Source organism: Amaranthus tricolor, chromosome 10 (genome assembly GCF_026212465.1).
Source record: "Amaranthus tricolor cultivar Red isolate AtriRed21 chromosome 10, ASM2621246v1, whole genome shotgun sequence".
In the NCBI taxonomy this organism is placed as follows: Eukaryota; Viridiplantae; Streptophyta; class Magnoliopsida; order Caryophyllales; family Amaranthaceae; genus Amaranthus; species Amaranthus tricolor.
The window spans coordinates 13,989,544-14,001,302 of record NC_080056.1 but is presented as its reverse complement, the minus strand read 5'-3'; the positions used below and the strand labels follow the sequence as shown (position 1 = coordinate 14,001,302).

Genomic DNA, 11,759 nt, shown 5'->3' with positions numbered 1-11,759 from the left:
CGGGGTGGGGACGGGGAAATAAATTATACCCGCCGCGGGGATGGAGATGGGGATGGGGATGGTAACGCCAATACCCGCCCCGCCCCGCCCCGTTTGCATCCCTAATTCTAATCTTATAAGACGTTTAAGTATAACTAGGCATGGCCACCGGGCGGGTTACCCGGAACCGAACCGGTCCCGAACCGCTTGGAACCGGATCCGGTACCGGAACCGTTAACGACAGGTTCCGAAACGCCCCAAACCGTGAAACCGCCGGAAAAAAAGTTGCCGGAACCGTGAAACCGCCGGGACCTAAAAACCGCGGTTTGGAACTGAAACCGGTCCAACGGTTCCACGGAACCGGAACCGGTCCGGTTGAACCGGTCCAACGGTTCCATGGAACCGGAACCGGGACCGGTCCGGGTGAATCGGCCCAACGGTTCCATGGAACCGGAACCGTGAAAAGTAGCCGTTGCCATTTTTCCTATAAATACGCACAATTAAATTATATGAATCAATGCGCTATGAATTAGTTGAAATGTTTAAATCTTTTAATGGTAGGGTTAGCATAACAACTGACATTTGGTCTGCTCCCCCACATTTAGAATCTTATATGTGTGTAACAGCACATTGGATAGATCAAAATTGGATTATTCAAAAAAGAATAATTGCTTTTGAGACAATGCCAGAAAGACATACCGGTGAAAACATAAAATATAGATTAGTAGAGATATGTAGAGAATGGAACTTATTAGATAAGATATTTTGTTGTTCTACTGATAATGCAACCGCTAACATTAAATGTATAGAACTTTTGTATAACGAACCTGCTTTTAGTTTTATCCTTGGGGGTAGCTTATTACACATACGTTGTTGTGCGCATATAGTTAACTTATCTTGCCAAGCAGGTATAAAACAATTAAACGATTTATTAGAACCAATTAGAGATATAGTGAAGTGGCTTAGGATTGGAAAGATAAAGAGACGATATAAACAATTATGTGACCAATATCAACTAAAAAAAGTGTATTGGTCATTAGATACTCCTACACGTTGGGGCTCAAGCAACGATTTATTAAGAAAGGCGATTGCTTATCGTCTAGTTATAACAAAACTGTATAGTGAGTGTACAGATAGCTATATAGCTGATGACACTTGGGAATTAGCTATAGGTGTACATAATATATTAGAAGCGTATGACCACGCAACTAAGATATTTTAATATGTTTATGAACCGAACGTTCACTTAGTAATAAGTGAGTGTATTACTATTTTTTATCATCTCCTTAAACATACGTATGATGATACTAACCCATATTTGAAGCCGATTCTTGCAGATATGATGGAAAAATGGAAGACATATTTTACCGATTTTCCTTATATTTATGGAATTGCAACCATTTTAGACCCATGTTATAAAACTGAAGTCCTTACTAAAGTAATAGGATTTAACTACCAATCATTAGATTGCCCGCCTACTGATGTACATAATTATGTTGGAACATGTAAAAAATATTTAGCAGAACTCTATGATTATTACGCTTGTGTATATAACCCAAAACGCGATACGTCTAGGCGTGCTAGCGTTTCGGCACGTCCCTCTTATTATAATTCGGTAATAGCTAATATAATGAGTTAAGATGATAGTTTTGTAGGATCATCTTCTTCTTCACCCTCCACCTCATATTTAGAATTAGATAGTTATCTTAAACACCACTTTGAAATAGACCAAGGCAGCTATAAAATTTTAGAGTGGTGGAAAGAAAAATCTGTAAAATTTTCCATTTTATCAAGAATTGCAAAGGATATCCTTGCAATTCCTGCGTCAACAATTGCGTTGGAGTCTGCTTTTAGTGCAGGTAGAAGAGTTTTGGACGAAAAGAGATCTCGTCTTGCTCCACATAGTATTCAAATATGTGTTTGCAAGAAAGATTGGGATCAAGCGGAGATTCGAACACAAGGACTAAGGAATGATGATGATCAAGACGACGATGATGATCCATGGATGATGATGGATACATCTGCATCATCGTCAGGAGGAGAGTTAGCGGAAGCATCTAACCAACCAGATGATGATGACTAAGACGAATAGGATCAATCGGACAACGATAAATCAACATTCAACAACTATAAATAAAATGTATGACAAAGAACTACGTGGGCTTTGATTCCTTCGGGATACGTAGGCAGCTTAGTATTCCTTTGGGTACTAGGTTCAAGTCCATTTTCTCCCTCTTTTTTTTATTAATCATCTTTATCGACATTATCATTGATTCGTTTTTTATTAATTTATTTTTTGCATTCTTTTTAGTATATATTTTAATAACGATGACAACTTGACAAGCAATGAATTTCGCTAATAATCAAGTAATCATCAAAGGTACGTCCGCAATATTATAGTATTTTTTTATTATATAAATATTTAAAGAAAAATAAAAATGGAACCGATGGTCCGACCCGCCCGTCCCGTGAGTTGGAACCGCCGGAACCGCCTCATGAACCGCCTCAGAACCGTTTGGAACCGCCCGGAACCGGAACCGGAACCGGTCGCGACATGTTCCAAATGGAACCGGAACCGGAACCGGATGGAATCGGAACGGAACCGGACCAACCCGGACCGTGGCCATGCCTAAGTATAACAAAGAATAAACATTGTAGATACTTGAATAGTTATCTCAAGATTGATGGTCACGTTTTGTTACACATGTGGACTATTGTGAATTGTAATCTATTAATTCTTACCTTATATTATGTTTCTTTTTCTCATTTGGAATATTTTGAATTTTTATAGTCAAACTTTGATTGTAAATTATCATCAATTTATATGTAAAAGTATATTGACGTGAAATTTTGATAGATTTTTCTCAATATATAATTTTCAAAAATTTTATTTTTTAGGAAAAATTATTTAGAATAATCCAACCTATTCGTGATTTTCCTATAATAATCCCACCTATTGATTAACCATGAATAATTCCAACTTTGAAAGGAATTTTTCTAGAGTAAACCCGGTGACTAGATGACTTTATATAGCAAGTTTTATTTTATTTTTTTAAAAAAAGATAAATTAAAATAAAATGTCGAAACAATGTTAAAAAATTGTTCAAAAAAATTTATAATTTTTTTTATTATTTAGAATTTTTTATGTAATTTTTCAAAATTATTCTCTAATTTTAAATTAATTTTCAGTTTATTTTTTTGGTGAATTACCTACTATAGCAGGTCATCGGATTACCCAAGTTTACTTTCGGCAAATACCCGTTAAGGTTGGGATTATTCATGGTCAATCAATAAGTGACATTATTGTAGGAAAATCACAAATAAGTTGGATTATTCTAAGTAAATTTTCATAATTTTTAGAAACACAAAACTAAAATTATTTCAGAATTAAATTTACATTAGAATTTAAAAAGAAAAATAAATAAGAAGAACAAAATACAATAATAAAATGAGTATTCTAATCTTATAAGATCGTTTAAGTATACCAAACAATTAACATTGTAGATACTTCAATTTTTTTTCCCTAGGATTGACGATGACGTTTCTCTTAGACGTATGGATTCCAATTTGTGTTGTTTGAGTTGTTAAAGTTGTCGTTTTATTTTGCCTCATTTTCTTAATTAGTAGCAGATCACTCTCTATCATACTACTATGTCCAACAAGATAGCATCATTTCGGTTTGGATTGTTATTATTTTTTGGCCTTTTGTGTAATAAATGTAGTTTTAAATGAAAAAAATATTGAATAGTAAGAATTAAAAAGATTAAATGCGGAAAAATAATTGAGATTAGGATCGCCAATACCAAACTTGCATAATGTTTGGGCGAAGGCATCTGATGCTACTACCTTTGTGAGAATGTCTGCAAGTTGATCTTTTAATCTTACAAAATGAAGACTTATAATCTTTTTATCATGCTTCTCCTTTATGAAATTCTAATTGACTTTGAGTATCAAACAATTTAAAATTTAGTCATAACTTAGAGTTTCTAACACAAATAAAGCTGGCTTGGCCCATTGTTATTTATGGATGGATACTAAAGGGGTCGGGGGGAGGGGCTGAATTGTAGTATATGCGTTATTTTAGAATTTGAGAGTTTTTCAAATCTTTTGCGGAATTAAAGACTTGAATATAAAACGAACAAAAAATGACAATAAAGGGATAAAAAGATTTAATAAGGAAACTATCCAGAGCCAAACCCGATAAAAAACCTCGACCCACTATGAATTTCTCTAAAACTCTTTCACTATGAAAATGGGCAAAACTCATTACATAATTTTCATATAGGTTCTCTTATTTATCTTTCTCTCACATTAAGTTCCTCTATGAACACAATTCCCCTTATGAACAACCACTTATTCTCATTATCTTAACTATAAGCTTCACTCATAGCTATTACAACTCACTGCCCCCTTGAACTTAACTATAAGTTTCCAACTCTCTTTTTTCTGAATTCATTCAAATCCCTCTTACCCCATTTACAAGAGTTCATTCAAACTCTCAACATATCACTCGAAATGCAAACTCATCTCTTTATAAGAATGGAACTCTACGTATGATGAAACGTTAGAACATATAAATATACTTTGTGAAAAAGGAACAACGTATTGTCTCAGGTTCAGTCAGTAATATCTAGAAAGGACAAACTAGTGAACTAGGAACAACAGGTTTAGAACGTGACTGGAACATTGAGAACTTACTGCAAATATGTATTTAGGATATTACGTGAAACTCAATATTTATGAAACCCATCCTTTAATGAAGCAAACACTCTTGAAGAGTGAATACTCATGGTGGAGCTATGAAGACGCATGTTCTAATTGATTAAAGAAAGTCTTTATATAAGCAAGAGAAAAACTACTTTACAATAAGTTAACTTCCACTACTACCCATTAATTCTGAAATTTCCATGACACTTCAAATTAGGAAAGTGAAAAATGTTAGTTAATTAAAATTTCCTTAACAACCCATGTTCCTATGCTTAAGGAGAACATAAAATGTCAGTAAACTTCTTTGACCACTTCTTCCTAGGTTTAAGGAGAGTGGATATAAAATATTAGCAAACTTCTTTGACCACTTCTTCCCTTATTTCTAATTAACAGTCAAAATATCACTTTTTTGTTTTATGTAAAACAACAATTTATTAAACATAATTTTGTTTTACAAAAATACTTTTCAAATAATTTCACACAAATATTTATTAAAATCCTATTTGAAAAGATATTTTTTTTCTTATAAAACAGTTAGATAAAATAGCTAGTCAAAAGATAAGATATTAATATATAAAATTTAGTAAACAATATTTATCTTTAACTTCTTATTAAAAATTATTTTAATAATAAATAAATCATTATTAAACTACTAATTTTTATTATCTTATATCTTACTGTGTTTTACGTATTAACTGTTAGCCATATACTCATTAGGGTGACTTGTTTCTAAACTGACTTATTCTTAAACATACTCTTGTTCCTTCATGTATCTTAATATATTCTTTGTTCTATCATACTTACATGAAGCTTAGTACACTCATACTTGAATCTTCATGTCCATTTGTGCTTGGCTTCCACTATGAAGCTTCACTTTATTGAAATTCTTTTTGGAACAACCTTAAGATCCTCCTTGTTTCTACTTCGAAACTTCAACAATTTTGGTTTTATTTGTTTAGAATTTTTCTTGAAGTCTTTGTGCATATCTTCTGATATATGAAGACTTCTTTTTCGGAGCTCCTTCTTGGTAACTTCATTTATTTTGTTGTATACTTTAAAACAACTCTTCAAGTTATTGATGTTCTTAGGAACTTTCATATTCATAACCTATAACTTGTTCATGTACAACTTAATACACATATTAGTTTGATAATCATTTTGATTATCATCAAAACCAATCATAACTCAACACCCATTATGATTAAAAGTTAAAGGAAATTTGTATTAGAAGAATAATTTGACAAAAATAGTAAGAAAATTAAATTAGGACAATTTAAGTGAAAAATGGTAAATGATAATTATTCAAAAAATTAATCAAATCTATCAAATTATTAAATGCGCTAACAAAGCATAACAAGCTTTTAAAAGATGATATTGTAATGTATATATGTTGTTTGAATTTGCGGTGCACATATGTTAGTTGTATAAACTTAATGGGTACATGTAGGCATGGCCACGGTCCGGGTTGGGCCGGTTTCGTTCCGGTTCCATCAGGTTCTGGTTTCACCCGGTTCCGATTGCGGTTCCATTTGGAACCTGTCGCGAACGGTTTCAGTTCCGAGCGGTTTTACGGTTCCGCGGTTCAGGCCGGTTCGGAACCTGTCGCGAACGGTTCTGGTTTCAAGTGGTTCGGGACCGGTTCGGTTCCGGGTAACCCGCTCCGTGGCCATCCCTAGGTACATGTATAATAGTATAAGCTGTTGACATAGAGGTTTTACAACATGAGTTGACATCGTACACTTCAATAGTTTATCGCATTATACATTTTAAAAGTTTTTGTATATGCCTTATTTTTCTACGATTTAGGGTAATCTAGCTATAAAAGTCCTATTTGTTTTTTTAGTACTATTCACCAATCACTTTTAATTTGTAATTTATTCTTAATTTATAAATTAAAATATAGTTAAATGAAATCTTGTTTGATTCATCTCAATATAAGGTTTATTAAAATCTATATTTTATAATTTTAATTAAGCACAATTAAAGATATTAAAGATTGAATTAGTGCGTTGACAAACCTACAAAAAGTAAATGAGACATTTAAAATGAAACGGAGGAAGTATATTATTAGAATAGAGCCCTTTATAACAACTGAGACAACAGTATTCAAGTTTAAAAAACTTAGTAAAAGATTCATTATCAAGATTTGAGATAAATAAGAATATAAAAATAATTAAATAGCGGACAAAATTTAATTAGTCAAGTAAAACATATTAAATACTATTCTCAATCAATAATTCTCAAATATCCAACATCACAACTAATACCATCTACGACTCTTCCTCTGTTAAGGTGATAAGAACATATTACCATTGCTTTGGGAATAGAATATGCTCAACTGGATTTGGTTAATGAATTAGCGAAAAAAAGGATGTTAATTGAGGAATATGTTGGTTAATAAATATAAAACAAAAAGGGGGTTAATTGAAGAATATGATTAATTGTTTAAATTAATAAGAGAGGTTAAAAAGAGAGTGAATTGAGGAATATTTACTTGGTCAATAAATAAGACAAAGATTACCAAGTATTATATTTACTTGGTAAAAAAAAGGAATTGAGGAATATTTAATATCGTTATAGGAATGTATAGTATATATATGCGACCTTTTTATTTTTATGGCACTATATTATTAGGCATCTCACACGCCCTAAGAACTGCTCCTGATCAAATAGTTGATATATTGTGCAACTACAACAGAGTGAATGACTAATTTGCGTTTTGTGGTTAGCCAAATGGATGGGGTGCGGATACCCCTCCATCAATATACCTACACCAACCACTGTCCATTTTGAGGAAATTTCATATTGATTTGTGCCTACCTTGGTATGCATTCAAACTTCCCACTCACTACCGCAAACTCGATATATTTATCACAATTAGAACTACTATATATGCACTTCATAAACACTCATTGTTCGTGTTAAATGAGCTGTATGCCCTTGTCATTCTTAATTTATAAATTTATTTGTATTTTTAATTTTATTCAAAACATGAAATGCTAATAAGATAAAATCAAAATTTACAGTGAATAATTAAATATATTATTTATCAAATTATAATTTATACTTTATATTGTAGAAATGTTTTTAGCTATAGCTAAAAAACATTATGTATTGCTGATTCGACTAATTTAGAAAATAATTTAATTTTAAATTTTTTGTAAATTTAATAAAAAAAAATCTATATTAAATGCGAGAATAACATAAAAATAAAAATAAAGAAAAGTATCATTTTTATTAAATTTGAGTACAACAAAGCTAAAATTTTAATACAATAATATAAAATCAGGTAAAAGAATAAAAATAGAAACAAATCAACATTAAAAATTCTTACAAACATAACAAATCAAACACCCAATCAACTTAGGACAACAAACATGTTAAGAAGAAAGGCCAGCCCTAATGTTCTCAACATTTTTAACATCAATATTAAATGCTTGAGCCAAAACATCATTAGGCACAGGAGGCTGAGAAGTAAAGAGAGCAGCTGCAAATTGCTGAGTACCCGGTAATTGACTGTTAAAAGCAGCTAAAACAGCAGCTGGATATTTTGATAAATTCTTTTGAAAATGACCCAAACCTCTTGGAAACACAAATGTTTCTCCCGTTTTAACAACCTTAGAAATGAGCTTATTATTTGTGGTTATAAATCCAACCAACAATTCACCCTGAAGAACGAAAATCATCTCAGTGGCACGAGGATGAATGTGAGGTGGGTTTAGACCGTAAGGAGCGAAATCGACTCGAGCCATGGACACTCCTAAGGTGTTCAAACCAGGAATGTCTTGAACGTTTGCTCCGGTTACTTTTGATCTTAGAATGTTGTTGGTGATTTGACCGGGTTGACCGATTCCGGCGAAGAAGAAATCTTCTGCTGTTATCTGATCAATATTCTTGCAAGTGAATCCATTTACACGTGTTGCTGTTTGGACAATGATTAAAATAATGATTAGAATTTATTCGAACTATAATTCGAGGATCATAATTATCATATCACATATGATCATTTGGAGAAGTGGTTAACGAGTAATCAATATAATAAACCAAGTCTAAGTAAAAGTTTACTGAAATGGAAAAATTGCATTTTTGAGATTGAAATTCAACTGCATATCCGCTAAAATGAATTTTAAAATTAGTTTTCATCCAAAACTGTTGCTCTGACGTGGCTGTACTCAAGTTTACACGTGGAGATTCCACACATGGCGTATATTTTGAATTTCTTATCTTTTTTAATAGTTTATCCTAATTAAATAATTAATTAATTAATTAATTAAATTTACTTTTGTTAAGCCCACCGGTCTTAATTTATTTGTATTAGTACGATATTGTTCGCTTTGGGTCGAGGTCATACGAATTTTTTTGGCACGTTTCAAAATGCCTCATAATACTAATATTGTGTCGGATCACTTATACTTGTTAATATTTTCTAATGCTTCCATCAGACCAAGGACCACATCACCTGTGTCCTCTCTTCCAACGATATAATGTGTTTCCTTGAATCCCGCTTCACCATGGAACCTTCTTTCTTCACCACCATGCCAAGAGACTCTCGATGCAAGTCACCTAGACCAAATTCTCTTATCTTTAGGTCACACTAAGAACCTGCTCATACATCTTTTTTATCAATCCTCAGTCTACTTATGGTTTTGCTTCATTGTGCACGTATGTTCCTAGTCAAACCTTTGACCCTTGATATCAATTGCAAATTTAGGGAGAGGGGGAGTTGACAGATGGTAGGATAAGGTGGAGAATCAGGTTGACCGAGGGTCACATTGGATGTAACCTCCTTTCAATGGTATGGTATACCGTCTTCTAACCCTCTAATTCTTAAACCCTAATCAAAGCTTCAAATGAGCGGAATACACTAAGTATGATGATTAGTTTTAATTTAATAATCTTTTATATCAAAGAAAAAAATTAATAAAACAATTTTTTTACGTGTGTAAGAAGTAAAAAGGTGTTTTAGATGAAAATTGATTTTTATGTTTCTCGTAGAGGATGCATTTACTAAATTCAACTTAAATAAAATATTTTTGACCAAAGTTCAACTTGTTAGGTATAATATTTTCTAAAAAACTTGAGTTCACACACTTATATGTTAGCTTTGTGTCAACTTCACACATATATGCTATCTAGGACAATTATTGGGAAATATTTGTAAAGTTTATTACAACTTGTTAGCTTAAGCCTAAAAGCAAGTAAGCTAGCATTCTAACGAAAGATAAATCAATCTACCTGATGGAAGATCAGCAACACAAACATCTTGAAGCATGTCAGGGTCATTAGCAAAGACTCCTATTGTAACACTTGCTAGTAATACTAACGACAACACCACTCCGGTCGACGCCATCGGAAAGTGAGAACCACTGTTGTAAGGATATTATAGTTAGCTTGGAAAACTAGGAGATGATCACAAGGATTCAAGAATGAGTTTTACTCTATTTTGGTTTAATAAGCTTATAATGAAATGTCATGCATTGTTAATATGCTTTATATAACACTCAAGTTTGGAGAATTAGTCTAAGGACTCCAAATCAATAATGAGTGATTCGGTACGCTACATGCCTTTTTAAGCTTGACCACTTCAACAATTGTTTTTTTTTTGTTTGATTAAAACATTAGTAAAAAATACAATTCAATTATTTGAGATGAAACAAATAAAAAAGTGAGGTTAGTTCTTTTGATTTTTGAGTTTATTTTGTGTTTTAAATTTCTTTAATATATGTATAATTATTATATCGGTTGTATTAAACTTGTTAAATATTAATCGAATTCGTAATTAATTAGCTGATCAAAACTTAGTAAGACAAAACTAAAAAGTTTGGCCGTAATTCAAAAATGATCGAAACAAATATATCAAAAAAAACTTGGTCAAACTAGACCTTAACTCAAACCCGTCTGTTTTGACCCGTTTTCTTAATTTTGTGAACTTGTTCAGTTTTAAATCATCATTTTTAGTCGTAACCTACTACATTTCTTGTCAATGTTTGTATTTTAGATAATAATTCATTGTTTTAACTTTATAATAAGTTTATTTTTTTAGTATATAAAAATTATTCTATATATTGGGAAAAAACTGAATGATGAATTTTTTTTCAAAACAGTCCTCGGTTTGTTGGGTTGACTTGAGAGAGCTGATCCGATGTGATAATGGCCCGACCCAATGCTTGGCTGATTGACCGTTATGAGAGATTTAGTTGTATCATTTTATTTATACATGACCTATTTTAAATCAAATTAGACTCGATATTCAAATTTAGATAATCAGTTCTAAATTAAATAGCTCCATGTTTAGAGTTTCTATTTGATAATAATTTATAAATATGTAATGAGAGTTGTGATAAAATGTAATATGAAAAATTTAGAATAAATTGAACTAAATTGAACCTAACAAATCAAGATAAAGATAGAAAAATCTAGAAAAGTAAAAATATAAGAATACTTTAGAGAAATATAGATTTGTGTAATAATCTTCTCAAACTCCTTACATTTTAGTATAAATAGATTTTTTGGCTTACTAGGGTGGGTGTGCACCAATATGTGCACAAAAGATGTACACCTTATAATGAAGTCTCTTGGATTAAATGAATAGGAGAAATGTGATTTTGGGACTGCTTAAGTAACCTTATGGGGACTATCCCAAGAGATGAAAAAGTTTTTCTAGGAAGAGACTTCAACGGGCACATAAGCAAGGAAGCGGATAGGTATGAGTCAGTCCATGGTGGCTTAAACGAGAGTGGAGAACAACTACTTCAATTTGCCCCAGCTCAAGCTTTGGTGATAGCTAACTCTATCTGTAACACCCTCAGAATAGGTTGGACTTTTGAAAACACCTTTAATGAAAAACATGAGCCAAAACCTACTCATGGGAGTGTTACCGCCACATCTATTTCTAATAAAATAAATGTAAGGCTTAACGACTAAGAAATAACTTAATAACTTTAAATCCAACAAAGGGGCTTACAGCATAAGAGAAGACTGAAACGCAATCTATGTCCATATAAAATTTAAACGACTTAAGGTAAAATTTAAACTGAAATATGACTCTAGTAAAAGCTATATTTCTAAGTGAT

At 32.1% G+C, this 11,759-nt stretch overlaps 1 protein-coding gene across 1 annotated transcript; it reads right to left on the bottom strand.

Moving 5' to 3' along the window:
• Positions 1–7,912: 7,912 nt before the first annotated feature.
• Positions 7,913–10,209, bottom strand: LOC130825789 (germin-like protein subfamily 2 member 4). Its single transcript, XM_057691198.1, has 2 exons — positions 9,922–10,209; positions 7,913–8,608 (listed from the first exon to the last, which is right to left on the bottom strand). The coding sequence occupies exons 1-2, from the start codon at positions 10,034–10,036 to the stop codon at positions 8,067–8,069; spliced, it is 657 nt and encodes a 218-aa protein (XP_057547181.1). The 5' UTR covers positions 10,037–10,209; the 3' UTR covers positions 7,913–8,066.
• Between the last annotated feature and the right edge of the window lie 1,550 nt (positions 10,210–11,759).